General features: G+C 38.5%; 2 protein-coding genes across 2 annotated transcripts in view; both read left to right on the top strand.

The window, feature by feature from the left end:
- LOC134801709 (kin of IRRE-like protein 2) overlaps window positions 1-2,033 on the top strand; it is a 65,777-nt gene extending 63,744 nt beyond the window's left edge. Inside the window, exons 4-6 of the mRNA XM_063774307.1 lie at window positions 1,467-1,646; window positions 1,764-1,951; window positions 2,010-2,033. Coding sequence (XP_063630377.1) covers window positions 1,467-1,646; window positions 1,764-1,951; window positions 2,010-2,033 — 392 coding nt within the window. The remainder of the gene's footprint in view (window positions 1-1,466; window positions 1,647-1,763; window positions 1,952-2,009) is intronic.
- Window positions 2,028-21,915, top strand: part of LOC134801940 (nephrin-like) — a 246,027-nt gene continuing 226,139 nt past the window's right edge. The window contains exon 1 of the mRNA XM_063774569.1: window positions 2,028-2,132. Coding sequence (XP_063630639.1) covers window positions 2,090-2,132 — 43 coding nt within the window. The 5' untranslated portion in view covers window positions 2,028-2,089. The remainder of the gene's footprint in view (window positions 2,133-21,915) is intronic.

Here is a 21,915-nt window from a genome sequence, read left to right as displayed (position 1 = left end):
TGGCCATAGTGTAATCAGCTTCTGTTTATGAAGAATGAATGAAATTCTGTAACTCAATGTATGTGTGCGCTGTGTTGTGTGTGTGTTCGTGAATTCTGTAACTCAATGTATAAGTATGTGTGCGCTGTGTTGTGTGTGTGTTCGGTCAAATACCTCAATGTATGTTCCATCTCAGTCATCTCTTGCTATCAATGGCTCCACTGATCCGTGGGTTGTCGCGTCGCGATTGCATTTGTCAGTTATGCCTGTCTTGGAGTATACTATTACTATTATTTTAATGTAAACGCTTCCTCGTGTAACTTTCGCGCTAATAAAGCAGTCAACCAGCCGTCATCTCTAGCTTTAAATGGCTCCACTGATCCGTTACTTGTTGCGCCGCAATTGCGATTGTCAGTTATGCCTGCCTTGGTGTAACTTGTGTAGGTACTGTAGGTGTCTTGTAAACGCTACCTACCTCTTGTAACTTGAGCGCTAATAAAGCAGTGAACTAGCCGTCATCTCGAGCTGTCAATGGCTCCACTGATCCGTGTGTCGTCGCGACGCAATTTCGTTTGTCAATCATGCCTGTCTTGGTGTAAACGCTACCTCTTGTAACTTGCGCGCTAATAAAGCAGTCAACCAGCCGTCATCTCTAGCTGTCAATGGCTCCATTGATCCGTATGTTGTCGCGCCAATTGCGACAGTCAGTTATGCCTGCCTTGGTGTAACTTGTGTAGGTACTGTAGGTGTCTTGTAAACGCTACCTCTTGTAACTTGCGTGTAACTTGCGCCCTAATAAAGCAGCGAACCAGCCGTCATCTTGACCTGTCAATAGCTTCACTGATCCGTGAGTTGTCCGATTGCGTTTGTCAATCATGCCTGTCTTGGTGTAAACTACACTTGTCTTGTAAACGCTACCTCTTGTAACATACGCCCTAATAAAGCAGTGAACCAGCCGTCATCTCGAGCTGTCAATGGCTCCACTGATCCGTGAGTTGTCGCGTCGCGCCAATTGCGATTGTCAATCGTGTTTGATGGCTGTCTTACCGTTCGGCTATGTGGAGTTGATTGGACTGTAAAGATATCTAGATTAACTAGATCGTGTAGGTTTTGAACTTTAAAGTTTTTGGAACACAAAAGGAGAGAAGTACTGGTTATGTAACTGACGAATAGGTAGGTAATGCTTTTTTGTTCAGAATAATAGTAATGTACATTTTATTAAACTAACAAGTAGGTAAACTTGCTTGTTACCTATTCTTATAAGAGATCTATATAAGTTATGAGAGACAGGTTTATGAAGGTTGATTATGAGATCAATTTCTCTCTGTTCCGAGTGACAAATTCACATAATCTATCAATAAAAAATCACACTTGCTATCGAACAAGCGAAGCGAGGTCTTTTTTTTGAAATATAGGGTTAAGCTTGCATGTTCCAAATATTTTTGATCAAATTTTAATATTTCTAACTTACCTATTTTCTTCCCCAGGCTTCTCGTCCGTCATACCCGGCTACCCTCGCTACACGATGATCGGCGACCGCCGCCACGGCGTTTACAACCTTAGGATAGTGAACTCGACGCTGGAGGACGAAGCGGAGTACCAGTGCCAAGTGGGGCCCGCGCAGATGCATAAGGTCATAAGGGCCAACGCGTCACTCACTGTTATAGGTAAGTGCGTTTACCTTAGGATAGTGAACGACGCTGGAGGACGAAGCGGAGTATCAGTGCCAAGTGGGGCCCGCGCAGATGCATAAATAAGGGCCAACGCGTCCCTCACTGTTATAGGTAAGTGCGTTTACCTTAGGATAGTGAACTCGACGCTGGGGGACGAAGCGGAGTACCAGTGCCAAGTGGGGCCCGCGCAGATGCATAAGGTCATAAGGGCCAACGCGTCCCTCACTGTTATATGTAAGTGCGTTTACCTTAGGATAGTGAACTCGACGCTGGAGGACGAAGCGGAGTACCAGTGCCAAGTGGGGCCCGCGCAGATGCATAAGGTTATAAGGGCCAACGTGTCCCTCACTGTTATAGGTAAGTGTGCTTACCTTAGGATAGTGAACTCGACGCAGGAAGACGAAGCGGAGTACCAGTGCCAAGTGGGGCCCGCGCAGATGCATAAGGTCATAAGGGCCAACGCGTCACTCACTGTTATAGGTAAGTGCGTTTACCTTAGGATAGTGAACTCGACGCTGGAAGACGAAGCGGAGTACCAGTGCCAAGTGGGGCCTGCGCAGATGCATAAGGTCATAAGGGCCAACGCGTCCCTCACTGTTAGGTAAGCTTTGATTTTAATTGTAGAATTTTCTTTTAAAGTAAAAAAAAAAAAAACAAAAGTAAGAGAAATATATAAAAAAGAAGGAGGATTTTGAGATGCAGTAGTGCTCTCTCTCACTGTATATAGAGCGCAATACCTTTTTAATTATGTATATCTCTCAAATTCTCTAGACAGTAATGAAAATGAGTCACTGCATTTAAAATGGGTTAGTATTCAAATATTCATACAAAATAACCCGTTTTACTGTCCTCAAGTGTATTTACCGTAGCCTTTAAAACAATGCAAATGTTACCGTTTCAGTCCCAAAAGTGTACATTAAAACTAAAATATACAAAAGACATTTTCGCCATAACTATGTGTTATTAGAAGATTTACGAGCTTCCCGTGTGTTTGAGGAGATATAATAATATTTTTGCGAACGTCGTAAAATATACGGAAGATACGACGTAAAGAGAACAGCCTATTCGCTTTATGATAACTGCTGCGTTTACTGAAACCTTTTAGAGGGTGTTATCATAAAGTCATATCTCCATCAATTTTGGTGTAACATAAGCCTTTTTTGATTTTGAACAGTGATTTGCAAAGGTGTCTAAGCATAAAAGCATAACGAAGTTTCTGTTTTAGAATGACATAAGCCTTTTGATTAGGACAGTGATTGGCAACTTTACTGTGAAGACAAAGAGTAAGAGGTCTACGTTTAAGCTTAATATTTCCTTACGCCATTTTTAGGGTTCCGTACCCAAAGGGTAAAACGGGACCCTATTACTAAGACTCCGCTATCCGTCCGCTATAACAACAAATACTAAAAACAAAATAAAATAAAGATTTAAGTGTGGCTCCCATACATCAAACGTGATTTTTGATCGAAGTTAAGCAACGTCGGGCGGGGTCAGTACTTGGATGGGTGACCGTTTTTATAGATAATAGTACGGAACCCTTCGTGTGCGAGTCCGACTCGCACTTGCCTGGTTTTTTATAACTTGGAAAGACAAGAGTGTTTATACTGTTGTACTGTTTAACTCTTTGAACACCAAAGACGTCAACTAACGCGTGCGGCCACAGCCCAATATCAACCTTGCGAGCATATGTTTAAAATGAATGGTTCCGCCATTTCGAAAAAGATCCAATAACTGAATCGACAAAAAAATCTATTTAACCATCGAACCTGCTCACAAAATTTCACAGAGATAGGTTGAAAATTGCGGCCTTTAGAAGAGAACATAAGGACATAGTAAAAGACATTAAAAGAGCCCAAAAAAAAGTAGATTTAAAAACAGTCTGAAAAGGTATCTCTTGAATACTCTATAGATGTGTTACCCTACAGAGTATTCATGACATACCTACCTAAGTATTATAACTCCCAATGTAAGCCTATTATAATATTTAAATTTAATTAAGTATAGTATAGTGGGACTCCACAGTCAAACAAAATGTAGTTTTCTGGAGCATTGTCCTTAGCAAAAATGTTGTTACTTCTTGTGTAATAAATAACTAAATAAATATAAAAAAAAACTTACGAAATCATTTTTGCCCAAGCTGAAAAGGAGATCTTCGCTAACGTTCGGTCAACTAAATAAGTGGGCTGTTCCCACCACACCATTGTTGGCACAGTATAATTAAAGGACAGTACAGAACAAACATGCCTTGAGTTACGTGGGTAGCGTTGTAATAGCTTCGTGATATACTGAGCGTTCTAAATTTGTGTAAATCTTGAGGGAAATTTTGGTCTACGAATACGATGATTTATGTACCTATATTGAGTGATTCCTCTTAAATTAACTTCTAATTGTCAAACAATAATAGGGATAAAATATGTATTATAGGTAGCTTATGTTTTGATTTTTAATACACTTTAAAGTGTATTCTAAGACGCAATGTATTGCAAATTTTATTATGTTCAAAGCGTGGCAGGCAACGGCAAAGGCACTGATTACAGCGTCTATGGAAAATAATATTTAATTTGTATGAAAAATTGAAATTCTAAATATAGTTTGTCAATGGACTGTCACATTTCAATCATAGACAGAGAGAATCATACTATCTTTGTCTTACACTAGTACTAGCACCCAAAAGAAAAGGATGAGTATAGTCTTCCTGGTTCTTACTGACTGACAAATTGGTTTTACCAACTATATTCCATAATTTTTCAAAGTTGTTACTCATAAGTCATAATATATCGTTTGAGGAGTACTATATTATACGGTTTAATTATTTGCTTGTGTTACAGGGAACACCCAGTATGTAGGTACTAATTTTTAATACTTATCAACAATTTCAAAAACAGGTTATAATAATCCCTCCTTCCTCGAATTTTCGATCAATTGCCAACGTCCACCATGTAAAGCGATCCATTTTACAGTCCCTGTTAGACCTAATTTGCTTACAGGATCCAGGCCAATCGCCGTCTGACCTAAATTGCTAAAACATTGCCTAGGCACTAACGCAATCAAGCTGAAAGGGCTAAGACTAACAACTAAAGTGGAATGGCGTTTCGTTAATGTTTTTCTGAAAAAAAAACGGACAAGTGCGAGTCGGGCTCGCCCACTGAGGGTTCCGTACTTTTAGTATTTTTTTGTCAAAATTTCAACTGTCTAGCCATCACGGTTCATGAGATAAGCCTGGTGACAGACAGACAGTGGATGTCTTAGTAATAAGGTCCCGTTTTTACCCTTTGGGTACGGAACCCTAAAAAAATCCCATCACCCAACTCATACAAGCGACTGTCTCAGCATCTTCAATAAATATTTGTAAGATAAACCAACTGCAAAAAACCACAAAGAAAACTTTGCTCAACTAAATTCAAGAGCTCAAGTTTCAGTCTTCATAAATATCTGACCGAGGAATTTGCGCCGTATAAAAGCATTCTTCAGGATTTTCAGTCTCAGTGAGATCTAGATCTTGTTCAGTTCCAATTTCAGTGCTTGTAAACAAAGGCACTTTTTCAGCTTGAGCGCAGACATATTTTTAAATAGACACATCATGTACCGCAAATTATGTGAAAGCGTAGAAATGATCTGACATTTGTATATATTACTTTTTAATTTAGTGTAAGTTATGTTATGTATTTTTAATTTTATTTTGTATTGTATATTTTGACGTGTGTTTTTGACATAAATGGTATTGAAATTGAAATTATTCGCTAACATATATCAGCTCGACACTGATAATACAGTCGTCGTAAGGCTATGGTTTCCGAAAATAAAAGATACTGGACTTTTCTGATTATGACTTATATTTTCCAAAATCGCTCCCAATGTAGTTTTAGCCTGTTTTAAAATATTAGTTAGAGCAGCGTTACTAACTTTCGTGGACAATAAACAAATAATAGTTATTTATATAAAAACCTATTAGATTATGATACCGTATTTTTTAAAATTTATTATTTGTATCTCCTTTGTTGGAATAACAGGCCTGTAAATCCCGGTCTTTTGATAGGCTTGCGTGGGGATATAGATCCAACAGGTAGAGGCCCTTTGGAGATCTTTAATGTCATGTAGAACGCCTACTGGAACCCGTTTATTATTATATATTAAAATTTATTTATTATTAAAAGAGAAGTTACATTAATTATTGTTACTTATCAGTCAAACTGCATAGCGGTTGCGTAGTCTATTCAAAAATATATCTCCAAAACTCTCGTTGAGTTATACCATCCGCGGACGCAATCTCGCCCGGTATAAAATTTGCAAGATAGTATGAGAAAAGTTATGCTTACGCCCTAACCCTTCTTAAATATTGATATAACGATACCCATATAGCTTTGCGATAAAAACGCGCGGGGTTCCGCAGGGGTCAGTGTTGGGACCTTTTTTTTTAAGGCCGAACTTTTTACGATAGCAGGCGTGGCTCACTCCGCGATTTCGTCGCTTTGCTACAGGTAGCTAAAAGTACATCCGTTCCACACCAATTTTGGTGGCTAGCCATAAGCCGCGCGTGGCGCCGTCGCCACCTAGCGGCCATATCTGTCCTGATCGTAACAGACGCGTTTTGTTAGAGAGTGAGTCTTCTGTACCTGGTACTATTATTTATTCTGTGACGATAGTGGGAAAGAGGAAGTAGATGCCGTAGCCTAAATGCATTTGCAACTTTAGACAATTGTCCGTAATAGAGTGAAATAATTACCTATATAATTTTTCGTTAAACTGCTTAAATATTTATCCATATGTTCTTAGTACCATCGTCCACACTGTTAACTGTCCATCGGTGGAGCTTTATTATGCCTTTTGTAATAAGGTCCACTGATGTATAGTTAAGAGGGTTGCTGTTTGTACAGTACATTCACCTGCAATAATATGTTACACCACGGAGGCCGCAAAAATATCTGACACGATCTTATTTGTAGAGCCATAACAGCGTGTCACATATTTTTGCGGCGCTCGAGGAGTAACATATTATTGCAGGTGACTGTACCTACAGGAGCCTTTAAATTTGATCATCATCATCTTCCTCTCGTTGTCCCGGCATTTTGCCACGGCTCTTGGGAGCCTGGGGTCCGCTTGGCAACTACTTAATCCAAGGAATTGGCGTGGGCACTAGTTTTTACGAAAGCGCCTGCCATCTGACCTTCCAACCCAGAGGGTAAACTAGGTCTTATTGTCAGTCCGGTCTGCTCACGATGTTTTCCTTCACCGTAAAGAGACTGGTAAAATGTAAAATGATATTTCGAACACAAGTTTCGAAAAACTCATTGGTACGAGCCGGGGTTTGAACCCGCAACCTCCGGATCCTTTAAATTTGATTAAGATTTGATATTTATTGTTATGACACGACCTTCACACAACTCGCCATACATTTTGCGCGCCCCAATCAGTGCGAGCTATCATATCTTACCTGTATCAATATCGGAACAATTAGCTCTATGCTATTAATACCTTTTTAAAATCGGAACTTCTCTTCGGTTTGAAATCGTATTGTTATCATTACACAAACCGTAAATAAATAATTATTGAAAAGGGACCCCACAAAAAGCAAAGTATCGGAAATATTTCTAAAAAGTTATTGATAGCGGGTCAAACGGGGCCAATAAAACCAGGGGTCGGAGGACACGGCGACCAACAGTTTACGATCCCTGATAGTAAACATTATTGAGTGGGGTCGGCAACATTTTATTGGATTATTAGCAAATATAAAATTATTACTGGAGTTGAACTTTTGGTTGTAAATCATAGTGTAAGATAGCTTTTCTTTTGTGCCTTAATGTGGTTTATTTGTATTTACCTGTAGTTTTTATATATCAACGGGAATGCACTTATTTTTTGGCCAACCTGTATAGTAACATTAGTGACTAAAATCAGCCACTATTTATGAAACGTCAATAATATTTGTTTCCTTAATGTTAGTATGAGAAAAAAGACGATGACGTTTCTAATATGATTCTGTCAAAAGTGACATTTCTTCAACCAAAAACGTCAATTTTGACGCTGACAGATCAGTATCATGTTGGTAACTGATCTAATAACAAATACTCGAATTAGCCTGACATCTTTAGCACAGTAACCATGAAAACTACCATACGTAGTTAATACACCCATTCCTTAGTAGATAATTTTTGTTTAGGCCAAAAACACCAGCCAAGTGCGAGTCGGACTCGCGCACGAAGGGTTCCGTACCATTACGCAAAAAACGAGAAAAAATCACGTTTGCTGTATGGGCTTAAATAGTGATTTTACTTTGTTTTTAGTATTTATTGTTGTCGGCAACAGAAATACATCACCTGTGAAAATTTCAACTGTGTAGCTATCACGGTTCATGAGTTACAGCCTGGTGACAGACAGACGGACGGACAGCGGTGTCTTAGTAATAGACTCCCGTTTTTACCCGTTGGGTACGAAACCCTAAAAAGCTCCATATTCCTCAGTCCCCAAAAGTATCTCCGTATTCTTTCACCCGTAGATATATTATCCGTAACTGACATTACTTTTAATGTCCATTGTTTACTTTAACGACGCACCTGAGCAGAAAGGATTGTCTGCAAAACCTTTATTTTTATGCCGAAACTAACTCTTTCCAAATGGGCAGAGATAGGCCCCTGTGTTGGGCACTTGGTTTATTTTACGGGTTTTGTTTAGAACCGGGACCGTTACCGGTATAACTAAAAATCAAAATGTCTCATAGCTTTCACATTATTTCTTGATATTATAGAATAGTATTTAGGTAAGGATAATGATTGATCAAATTAGCTAAATAAATTGCAAAAATATACATAAACAACCAAGATACCGACGTTGAATACCGGTTACTTTGTATGAAAAATGGTATTCGGTCCCTGGTTTAGAATGGGTAATGGTCAGTGAAAAATGTTTTTTGCAAGATTTTAGTTAAGGTCAGCTAAGGGAAACATACTTTATTTTTCTCGGGGTAAGAGAAACCGTATCAGAAAAGTCCTTCTACGTAATTTTTTTTATGTTAATATTATTTTATGTATGAATTAGCTTTATTTTTAGTATTATAATTTAATTTAGTGTTTAATATCTTTAAGTATCTCTTACTGTTTATTTTCCGTAAAAGTGTCCATCTTCCCCCATAGTGCCTCTGATCCCACCTGACCTTAGGCACTTAGATATTCGTAAAACTTAGCAAACCTTTCTTAAATTGTGTCCCTTTCTGACAAACTCAGAGGTCAAAATGTGTGATAAAGATAAAAGATAAGATGTTGCTTTTGTCCATGGGCGACGATGACCGCTTCCCATGAGGCGGCTCGTCTGCTCGTTTGCTGAAAAAAGATTGTCAAGGTCTTGGTATAACACGTGTAAATAACGCCTTTTATCAAAATGTTGAAGACCCCTGACAATTAATAGCTCAAACGAATAAAAATACTAAATTTATTTATTATTAATTTAGAAACTCTTTACAAAGGTTAAGAATGATATGTGACGTCCCACGGGTAAAGGTACCTTATGGCGGTTGGGGCTTACGCTATTATTAAATTAACGCCGCTCCAATATTATTGCGGCGCTATGCGACGTAAGCGCCAGCCGCCATAAGGTACCTTTTGCCGTGGAACGTCACATATAAATAGAAATACATACCTATACTTATCACACGATATAACACGAGTTTGACACTTGACACTATATATTCGCTAATGTCTTCGTACCTAACTTTCTATACATCTCGCTTGCACTAACATGTCGATACGAACGATATGCATAAAAAGATTAGAAAGTAAATTACGCACAGCACACGCTAGCGAATATTTATTATGTCAGTGTCCAACTGATGGTAAGGCTACTGTTCCTTCTTGGTAACGAAGATAACACTATCATAAAGTCATAATTTATTTTTATCTAAAACAGATGTCGTTAGCTCAAGTTTTTTGCTGACGCCATTTTTAAAGTTAAGATAATAATGATTCCAAGAAGGATTACTTTATTATCATGCGTTTATGTAAAAAATTGGTTGGCAACCGATCGTACCCAGAATTAAAGTGCGTTTGTTAGTTTTTACATAAATAATGTTGCGGACATTTTTTACAATCTTTGACTAGTACTAATTTATATTAAGGTACCTTTCGGATCCTCACAATTATGTAATTTTTTTTTCATGATTAGAGCAAATTTTACGTCGGTCGTCCCGTTTTTGAACTATAATAAAAAAACTGAATAAGCAATTTTTTTTGCACAAACTCTTGGAATGGAGCAAACTCGAATTACACTAATTTAGTACCTACCAAATGAAGGTATTATTAAGGTACCTTTCGGATCCTCATATGACAATTTTTATCATGATTAGAGCAAACTTTCCGTCGGTCGTATCGTTTTTGAACTATAATAAAAAATCTGAAAAAGAGCAAAAATTTTTTCACAACTCCTGGAATGGAGCAAACTCGGATTAAGTACGCTAATTTAGAACCAAATGAAGGTATTAAGACGATTTCCAGCTTGCTGGGAATTAATTCCTGGAATAGTACATTGTGCAACATGGGGCGTAAGTTAAATATTGCAAACGAGAGTAAGTTAAATCGCGACGGCTTGCCGGAGCGATTTATAGACTCGAGTTTGCAATATTATTACGCCCCAAGTTACACACAATGTTTTTCATCACACTTGCGATACAAAAATGAAGTATAAAGACAAAAAAATGTTAATTATGGTACTAAAAACTTCATTACCCCCTAGGGAAAACGCTTTTTCTATTACTCCCGCTAAGCCTGCGTGCAATTACTGAGCGAGTGTGATGAAAAAAATCTAATTTGACTGGCCTATCACGCTCTTCTTCTTCCTCGCGTTATCCCGGCATTTTGCCACGGCTCATGGGAGTCTGGGGTCCGCTTGACAACTAATCCCATGATTTGACGTAGGCACTAGTTTTTACGAAAGCGACTGCCATCTGACCTTCCAACCCAGAGGGTAAACTAGGCCTTATTGAGATTAGTCCGGTTTCCTCACGATGTTTTCCTTCACCGAAAAGCGACTGGTAAATATCAAATGATATTTCGTACATAAGTTCCGAAAAACTCGTTGGTACGAGCCGGGGTTTGAACCCGCTACCTCCGGATTGAAAGTCGCACGCTCTTACCGCTAGGCCACCAGCGCTTATCACGCTATCGAATGAAATTTATTTACATAAGGGCAGCATAAGGGGTACAGAAAAAGTTTTTAAAGAAGTACCTAACCACAAAATTTATAATTACCAAGGTTTGTAATTCTCTAATATAAACTTAACAAAGAAGCTTAATAAAGGTCAAAGATATCCTGAACACGATGTCACGAAATACGCGCTAAGAAGCAAAGCCTTCAAAATATTGAACTTCTGAAGTTTGTATTGTTAATGTTTTCAACGTCCCTTTATTGTCTCTTAGGTATTGATCACTTGCTTATAGATGGTGCGTATGATAGCGAGGCTACGAAGATACATTATGTATCAGAACGAAAGGCAAAGAAAGAGACCCATTAATGTTTAAGTCATACTGAGCAACTTTTACTATGGGACCAACCCCGAAAACGCGGAAAAAAATTGGTTGTTTCATACATTTTGCTGGTCTGATGTTGAAATTTCCTATGGGAGAGTCAATTTTTTTTTCGCGATTTCGGGGTTGATCCCATAGTAAAAGTTGCTCAGTATGACCTAAACATTAATGAGTCTCTTTCTTTGCCTTTCGTTCCGATACGTACTGGATAGCAAGGAAAGACGGTGACAACCTCGAAAAGCTTTTTGTGACCGGCAAAGTGGATGGGAGAAGGCCTGGACGTGGACGCAGTCCAATACGTTGGTCTGACCAGATCCGCGCCGCTCTTGACTCCACAGCTCACATGGCTCTCCACACCAGCAAAGACAGAAACAGATGGAGAAAGATCGTAAGAGAGAAAGTGATACAAAAAGGAGGTCACGACCCTCAATATTGAGGAATACGACGATGATAGCGAGGACAAATGGGAATACACCATTAATAATACTTCTCAAACTAAAAACCTTCAATATACTTCATAATCATAACCCTCATAACTCCCGCTTGTAAAAATTCCGCATAAAACTAAAAGGCCTTTCGACTTAACCCGTTATAATCAAAGGGATAGTTTTTGTAAAGGGTTTAACCCTTCGCCGAGTTTATGGCCCGGTTCAAAGGTTGTAGATGATAGGGTAGTGATGGGGCGTATCGATTTTTTGCGACGTGTTTTCATTTTGCGGGGGAGAGGTTATCGTGGAGTGTTAGTGGAAAGCGGTGGAGAATTTTGGAGAAGCCGAAAAAGTGTCGTAGGATAAAAATGTGATAGATGAATTCTATGTACTACGACAGCAAATTGCAAAGGAATTACAAGCACAATTCTCATCACCTGCACTTATACCTATATGCTACGCTGTATTTATTGTATTAGCTTAAAGGATTTTTGCTGTCAACATACTTATTTATTTAACCTTTATTGCAATATGGACTGGCCCACTACTTTTGATGTGCGAACGAAAAACCGACACCGTTGCCATCCCATCGCCATCCCGCCGCGATATAAGCCATCCGACACCACGACCCTCTCTACACGCTGGCCCATCTTAGTGCGCCAGCATGATGGCTCATCGTGTAGAGGAGCCATGGTATAATAATATATTTCTCCTGGTACTCTCTTCCTGTCTTTTCGTGGTCACGTGACTGACACAAGCCTACGTCATCATGCGACAGCGCTATATGATAATATGCGATAGCGCTATATAAAGTGGCAATGTTATTGTGACGTAGGCTTGTGTCACTCTGGGAAGAGAAGACCATGTTTTATTAGACTATGAGAGGAGCCATGAAGCCGATGGTCCTGGGTTCGAATCCCGCTAAGAGCATTTATTTGTGTGATGACACAAATATTTGTTTCTGAGTCATGGGTGTTTTCTATATTTATAATTATGTATTTATCTATATAAGTATGTATATCGTCGCCTAGCACCCATAGTAAGCTTTGCTTAATTTGGGGCTAGGTTGATCTGTGTAAGATGTCCCCTAATATTTATTTATTTTATTATAATAATCCAGTAACTTTGTCGAATTTTGTAACCTGGCTCTTTTGCGTCAAATCCGGTAGTTCTGATTTTTGCAGACTTGTTTATGATGTTGGCCCAATGAATAATCCAAGTTTGTGACTTGGAGCGCCGAACGCAACTTTGTCAACCCTGTTTTGGGGGGGTACGATCTTGTGGCTACCGGGCCAAATCAGCTTTGATTGACCTTAGAAACAATTGTGCCAACCGGCATCGCCTGCGACAAAAGTGTATACTCACTGCACTTACTTAGCCTACGAATACAAGTTCGAAAAAATTATACATTTTGAAATTATCATATCATTGAAAAAATTATCTCGGAAAATATTAGATGTACAGAGACAATTCTAATGTCTTATTGTAGCATTGACGCAAATGCAAAATGTATAATTTTACTGTATTATAAGGTGTAAGAACAAAAATATTCAAAATCGCTAAAACACATATTTGTTTGGCCTCGTAACTGCCATGATGCCAGCAGGTAGCTAAGTTAATGATCAAGACAAATAAAACTATTATCCTTCAAAGAAAGTCATTCCCAAACTTTTAATCCATTATACCCATAACCCTCAAACTTGGGCATAAAATAAATTCATAGACCCATTACCTTAAACTGAACCGCAATAAAAAATCTCATTCTCCTTATCGATAAATTTTATCGACTTTTCCCCTCACTCGCAATAATAGCTAGACTATTTTATAGTCGATAGCCTTTTATTCAAATATAGGCCGGATCCAATAAGCAATTGTGCCTTCTATATATCTTGGACCTCGTCTGACCTCCGAATAACCTTACTAACATTACCAAAGAAAAATCTACTTTATACCTTCACGAAAAGAGTCCAGAATCGAAGAACGGAATTCACGTCGCTTACGTGACAAGCTTTTTTCGTGAAGTACTCAAACCTTTTTCGATTTTTAACCTTATTCTGAATTACGTAGGGTTGAAATTATTTTAACCAGTTTATGTCACTTACGCACGGGAATGTCGTAAGGAAATGTAGGAGTATTTTTAACTGTATGACTTTTACCGTAATATATTAGATTTCATAGTTTATTCAGGTACTAGAAACCTTTCCGTATAACAATATACGTTGAGCTTCGTTTATGGGAAATTATACGATAGTAGCCTCACCACGAGTTTGACACTAACATAATTCTCTAACGTCTGCGTAGTTTTCTTTACATCTAATATGCCAGTACGAGCGAGATGCATAGAAAGTAAGTTACGCACACGCTAGTAATTGTAGTATAAAGAAATTAGAGCGAGTAGAAGATTTACATACAAAACCTAGCCCTAGCCTAAACTCAAAACTAGGTACCATCCATAACAAATCGAGATCAAATTAGACCCGTACGGCTACCACCAGTTTTGACATTGACAGATACGCTCGCGTCTACGTAAATTACTTTCTGTACATCTCGTTTGCACTAATATGTTAGTACGAGCGAGATGCATAGAAAGTAAGTTACGTAGACGTGAGCGTATATGTCAATGTCAAAACTGATGGTACACGTAGGTACCGTTCGTTCTCATTTTATCACTACACCTTATAAAACAAAGTCCCCCACCGCGTCTGTCTGTTTGTATGTTCGCAATAAACTCAAAAACTACTGAACGGATTTTCATGCGGTTTTCACCTATCAATAGAGTGATTCTTGAGGAAGGTTTAGGTGTATAATTTGTCAACCCGTGCGAAGCCGGGGCGGGTCGCTAGTGAATTAAAAAACTTTTTCTAAACAATGGAATATCTAGACACGAGTTAATACTGTAGTTTAATTTATGATACAAATTATTAGAGCAAATGCTAAAACAAATATAACTTTTAGTTTGAAATTTGAAAACATCTACGTGCTCGTGTTTTATCTTTATTAGTTTTTAGCAGGGGTCGGAAACCAGTATTTGCTCCATACAAAAATACCGGTATAAATACGTTTTTTTTTTTAAATTTCTTCTTCGTTCTTTGGTTTATTATTTCATTTTTAATAGGACAATCCATTAACACAAAGTTGTTATCTAAATACATGATTCAGTCCTACGTAAAGATTATAAAATCATTCAAAATATTGGGCTATTACGGGGTTTTTAAAAAATACCGGTTCCGAGCCCTGGTTTTTAGTAATTTTTAGTTTTAAGTGCTTTTTAGCGGTTAGCATTATTTGAATAAGTATCAAGTAGGAAATCGTGCGAAATGAGCTTGAGACACTTTTAGGGTTCCGTACCCAAAGGGTAAAAACGGGACCCTATTACTAAGACTTCCCTGTCCGTCTGTCCGTCTGTCTATCACCAGGCTGTATCTCATGAACGGTGATAGCTACATTTGAAATTTTCACAGAGGATGTATTTATGTTGCCGCTATAACAACAAATACGAAAAACAGAATATAATAAATATTTAAGCGTGGCTCCCATACAATAAACGTGATTTTTTTGCCGTTTTTTGCTGAATGGTTACGGAACGCTTCGTGCGCGAGTCACACTCGCACTTGGCCGGTTTTTTTGTACTTTTCACCTATTTTGTTTCACTAAATCAAGATAAGTACAATGCTAAATATTTATGACTATGACAGACTGTCGGCCCAACTTTTTGGCATCAAAGTTAACTGAAGCAAACTAAAATATGTATGAAAAGTCGCTTCGTATTGTTCCGCTGTACAAAATGGGCAGAAACTGCAAAAATATTCAACAAATTTACAAGCGGGGCGAATAGAGCGCTTCAAGTGAAATAGGTAAATGTTACCAGTGAAACATTGTATGAGATATTGAGAATTTGTTAAAAAATACAGTAACCCCTTAAGCGCTACTTGCACCATTCCACTAACCCGGGGTTAACCGGTTAAACCTGGAGTTACCATAGTTACCAGTACAATTTGAGACTGGTTTATGGTTTAAAAGCTTAACCCCGGGTTAGTGGATTGGTGCAAGTGGTCCTAAGAGTCACGCGAACTTACAGGCCAATTCTAGTTTTGGTTATTAGATCTGATGATACTGATCTGTTAGCGTCAAAAGTGACGTTTTTGATCATAGAAATGTCACTTTTGACCCTCACAGATCAGTATCATATTGGAAACAAATCTAAATTAAACTTTCGTAAGACATAATTATTTTAAACTGTTTAGACGACAACGGTTTCACTCACTTGATTTTTTTTGTCGAAACATGTCGCCAATATAGAGACTAAAAATTCAAGTGAGTGAAACTTAGTGTCTTTAGGTACTTAATTTAAGTAAACAAATAATTTGTAAATTTTCAGGTAGTTATAACATTTATTGATAAAGATATTTTGAGTTGTTTGTGTTCGTCCGACCCACATATATTTTGTTTTTGCCGCTATAATTTTTAATAACTTCAAGAAATTAGAGCGAATAGTATTTTACATACAAATCTTCTACTCGCTCTGTAGTATTTTCCTTACCTATATATCTACAATAAGCTGCAGAAATAACTGATCCCCTGCATAGAAACATTTGCTTGGGGGTCAGTTATCTACGTAAATAGATAATTGTAAGACGGCGTCTCTTTTCTCTTAAGTATATAAAAGAGGATTGCAACGCGTTAAACAAATACGGTCAAATGAAAGCCTTCGCCAAGCAAACAGCTGAATGACAAGTCCTATAAAAACTATCGGCAAAGCCTTAAACAGCCAATCCCTAAAGAACACGGACTATTTCAGAACTATCCTAGTGACTGGTAGCGACGTGGGGAAGTTTAGTGATGGGGTCGTTGCCGTTGTCGATAATAGAGAAATAATTACCGAATTTTTTTTCTTGTCAGTTACGTAACCTGAAATTAATGTAAAACAAAGAAGTAAAGAAACCTATATTTTAAAGTGAAATCACATACATGATTATATCTTATAGGTACCTTCTTATATTTTAACATTTTTGAGTCATATTATATTTTCGTAATCAATAACAATTTTTAGTAGGTATAATTCTACAAAATATTATATATGGTTGACTGGTAGAGAATGCCATTTGGCATTAAGTCCGCCATTTGTACATTTTTGTATATACTTTGTGCAATAAAGTTTAAATAAATAAATAAGTAAAATATTTACTGTTTGTTTGTAAATTCTTATCTCCAAATGACATAAAGGTTTCTAACAGATTTAATGACTAACTATCGACTAAGCCCACGGTGTAAGAACACGGGCTATTTTAAAACTATCCTACTGAATAAACTTGGCGACGTGAGGATGTTTAGGTAGTGATGTGATCGTGGCCGACAATTTTGAAAGATTACCAGAAATTTAAGGAGTGACACTTCCTTGTTAATTACCTATATTAACGTTTAAACCAGTGTTCCTTAAAATGCTATCAAATTAAATTAAAATGTAACTTTTATCCGCCACTTCGGCGGAAAAAAAAACCAATATTTTATTAAGAGCGCTCTTACAAGAAAAGTCGAAATAATGCAAAATTGATGATACTAGTCGACGAAATTCAGGACTTTGCGCTCATTATTAGAAACAATGAGTACTTGTTCCAGTAAAAGCGTCTTCTTATCTTTATAAATGTCGTTGTAAATATTAGAAAAAGGACTTATTAAATTAGTAATGATTTTTTTTCTGATGGTCGTTTCCGAAAAACCCCGTGAAGCACTGAATGGCGAGCTCTTATTTGGAAATGTTGAGAATTTTACTCTGCTAAACCTGGCTATTTTGTATTACTAATACCCTGTACTTTAGGCATATCAAACTATATTTTTCCTACATACCTTTGAGAAAGAGAAAATCAAAGTAAAACGAACTCGATTTTCTCTCCGAAACAAGTGTCAATTCCTACGAAAATCTACTTAATATCGAAGTCATTTTCATACTCAAGCAATCTGCAACGTTTGCTTATACTGTTGGTATACATTAGTGTTTATGAAATTCTACTATAATTTTTTGGCAATTTTTTGAAAACTACTCTATATTACCGATGACGCGCGCTGCGCCAGCTCAGTGCCGCGGCAGAGCTTGTAGAGGCAGGACGTGTGTCGGTCGGCTCCGCACATTTTCAACGGCGACGACGAGGTTTTTTATCATTGTGTGCGGCGGGCGCCGTGTAAAACGCTATACTGTGTGCGTGTAAACCGCAACGAGAGACTTTGATCCTAGCACCGTTTTTATAGTATTATAATTTATAATGGTACAGTTTAATAAACTACCGGACAGGATTAAAAATATTTGAAACGACCTGACATTCTATATGTATTTATTTGACTCAAGATAGTACTCAGGGTCTGATGATGGAGCCGGAAGGTGGGCACCGGTACCAATCAACCATGCCACTAAACCACTTTGTGTTTAGGCTCGTTTTATTCATCTCAACAAGATCTTTGACACAAGATAGTACTCAGGGTCTGATGATGGAGCCGGAAGGTGGTCACCGGTACCAATCAACCATGCAACTAATTCACTTCGTGTTTGGGCTCGTTTGATTCGGCTCAACAAGATCTTTGACTTAAGATAGTACTCAGGGTCTGATGATGGAGCCGGAAGGTGGTCACCAGTACCAATCAACAATGCAACTAAACCACTTCGTGTTTAGGCTCGTTTTATTCGTCTCAACAAGATCTTTGACTTAAGATAGTACTCAGGGTCTGATGATGGAGCCGGAAGGTGGTCACCGGTACCAATCAACCATGCAACTAAACCACTTCGTGTTTGGGCTCGTTTGATTCGTCTCAACAAGATCTTTGGCACAAGATAATACTCAGGGTCTGATGATGGAGCCGGAAGGTGGTCACCGGTACCAATCAACCATGCAACTAAACCACTTCGTGTTTAGGCTCGTTTGATTCGTCTCAACAAGATCTTTGACACAAGATAGTACTCAGGGTCTGATGATGGAGCCGGCAGGTGGTCACCGGTACCAATCAACCATGCCACTAAACCACTTCGTGTTTAGGCTCGTTTTATTCGTTTCTATAAGATCTTTGACACAAGATAGTACTCAGGGTCTGATGATGGAGCCGGAAGGTGGTCACCGGTACCAATCAACCATGCAACTAAACCACTTCGTGTTTGGGCTCGTTTGATTCGTCTCAACAAGATCTTTGGCACAAGATAATACTCAGGATCTGATGATGGAGCTGGAAGGTGGCCACGGGTACCAGTCTACCATGTAACTGAACCACTTCGTGTTTGGGCTCGTTTGATTTGTCGCAACAAGATCTTTGACACAAGTTAGTACTCAGGGTCTGATGATGGAGCTGGACTGTGGCCACGGGTACCAGTCTACCATGTAACTGAACCACTTCGTGTTTGGGCTCATTTGATTCGTCGCAATAAGATGTTTGACACAAGATACTACTCAGGGTCTGATGATGGAGCTGATGATGATAGACAGGTACCCGTCGCCACCTTCGCGCTCCATCATCAGACCCTGAGTACTACCTTGTGTCAAAGATCTTGTTGAGATGAATAAAACGTGCCTAAACACGAAATGGTTTAGTTGCATGGTTGATTGGTACCGGTGACCACCTTCCGGCTCCAACATCAGACCCTGAGTACTATCTTGTGTCAAAGATCTTGTTGAAACGAATAAAACGAGCCTAAACACGAAGTGGTTTAGTTGCATGGTTGATTGGTACCGGTGACCACCTTCCAGCTCCATCATCAGACTCTGAGTATCACCTAGTGTCAAAGATCTTGTTGAGACGAATCAAACGATCCTAAACACGATGTGGTTTAGTTGCATGGTTGATTGGTAATGGTACCTTCCAGCTCCATCATCAGACCCTGAGTACTGTCTTGTGTCAAAGATCTTGTTGAGACGAATCAAACGAGCCCAAACACGAAGTTGTTTAGTTACATGATAGACTGGTACCCGTGGCCACCTTCCAGCTCCATCATCAGACCCTGTGTATCTTCAGTGTCAAAGATCTTGTTGAGACGAATCAAACGAGCCTAATCATGTTACTACATGGTTGATTGGTATCCGTGACCACCTTAATCATCATCAGATCCTCAGTACCAGTTCGTTTTTAAACCCTCGTTGATACAAACTTTACAACCTATAGGTACCAAATGCAATGACGAAACATGTAAATGAGCGAGTAGGTACCTATAATTTCTTTCGAGTAATATACCTTCATAAGTACAAGTATGGGGCTATTCATAAATTACGTCGTTTCAAATGGGAGGAGTGGGGGGGGGGGGGGGGGGGGGTCTGGACATCGGATGATGGTAACATGACGTAGGAGGAAACAGATTCATCCGAAGCTTGATTTTTGGATGATTTGAGGGGAGGGGGGGTCAAAAATCGTCAAAAATAGATGACGTAATTTATGAACAGCCCCTATGTACATTTGCACTGCATTTAGTATTTTCGTACTTACCAAATAACAGTTTTAGAACTTTAAAAGTTAAGTACAGTTAGTGTTGTTATGGTTGATTTCAATATGCTTCGCGAACGATCAAGAATGTTTAATCCATCATTGTAGTGCGAGTGTGGTAGAAGGGATCGGCGTACTGAGCTCGCACGGCCTGCCGCAGCGCGTAAAATACCTAAACTCGCTCAACGCCGAAATGTAATAGCGCTCTTAAGTACCTTCTTATAAGGGATTGATAGAAAAAAATCCCATATTAGCTTAGTTCTCTCGGGGTCTCTCGACGAGTGTGTACAGCCGGAATAAGAGTTGAAAAGAATCATAAGGTTGAAAGTGTTTAATTAAGGACTTTCACGCGGATTCACGTTTACACTTTACACATTACGGGTCTGATTACACATTCAGTATAAATAATATTAGCCGTTAGAACAATAGCAACGACACGTTACTAAATCCGTCTTTATCGTGGAAACTTCAGCAAAGCCGGCTGTTGGTTTGAACTCGAATACTTCATCTTTTTGTCTCTGGGTTTGTTAAACTTCATTTTGATCGTAACTCCGTATGTCGTTGTACTTTACGAGTATGTTAGGTTTTAAACACGCTTTTTTATAGTTTATAGCCGTGTTCTGTTCTGTTTTAATAAGAAAATTTGTGTTTATTTTCGCCTTTTACCACGGGATATTTTTCGATGCTATTCTTTTCAGTTTTAATATGGAATTTTGTGTTTATTTTCGCCTTTTACCACGGGATATTTTTCGATGTTGGCACGTTTTAATATGTAGGTATCTTTTTGTGGAGGCAAATCTATAATTGACACATTTTTTTTTGAAAAAAAAAAAAATGATTGAAAGCAAACGAGCAGACGAATCGCCTCATGATAAGAAATTACTGTCGCCTATGGACACCTGTAATCAGAGGGGTTACAAGTGCGTTGCCAGCCTTTAAGATGGGAGTACGCTTATCTTCATGTGTCGAGGATCGCATAGATCCGGAAATTCCGGTGGCGACAATTCATACCATTATAACCTACCCATACTTAAATACCTAGTCCTAGAGCTAATTTTCAAAAACATCAACACATTCACTGCCAACGTTTTCGTAGCACTGCGCTGGTAGCAGAACCCAGCGTTTTCCCGCTTTGTAGAGGAAAGCGATTAGGAACAGAGAATCCCCCGATCGGGTTCCTGGCACTCATAGCAGTAGCGAGGTATTACCGAGGCTCTACTACACCTTTGAGCACCTTTGGGATCAGCTAAAACGGAAGGTGCGGTCACGTAATCCTGCACCTGCGACCCTGGAACAGCTTCGAGATGCCGTCATTGAAGAGTGGGATGCTATTCCTCAAGAATACGTCGTGTCTCTCGTGAGGTCCATGAAGGCTCGCATGGAGGCAGTCATTAAGGCCAGAGGAGGCAACACTAGGTTTTAAGTTTAGTTTTAGGCATTTGTTTTCCGATATTTGTTGATTTTGGGTGTGTAATGTTTAATATAATTATAAAAAAACTATCATACATTTGTTATAACGCCATTTGATATATTATTGTATGTTATAATGTAATTTTTATTATACGTTTCCTTTATTATATAGTGATTTCATCTAAACTGTCATTGATATAATGCCTAATGTAATATAATTTTCAAATAGTACATAGACATGCTTTATAATGACATTTGTTATATTATATTTTTGTATAACGTAATACTTCATACAATTTTATCAAGCATAAATACATATATCGTATAACATTTATTGTCATATTTCATTTACTGATAACGTAAAGTTTTACATACTTTTTGTAACTAGTACGCAGGCCTACTGCTTTTGCTAGTTATTTTATTCTAGGGAGGTCGCAGTTCTAACCTAACCTAACCTATTTTTTC

The sequence above is a fragment of the Cydia splendana genome, chromosome 23, assembly GCF_910591565.1.
Source record: "Cydia splendana chromosome 23, ilCydSple1.2, whole genome shotgun sequence".
NCBI classification, from domain to species: Eukaryota; Metazoa; Arthropoda; class Insecta; order Lepidoptera; family Tortricidae; genus Cydia; species Cydia splendana.
Note: the sequence above shows the minus strand (reverse complement) of the source record. Positions and strands in the feature narration are given on the sequence as shown.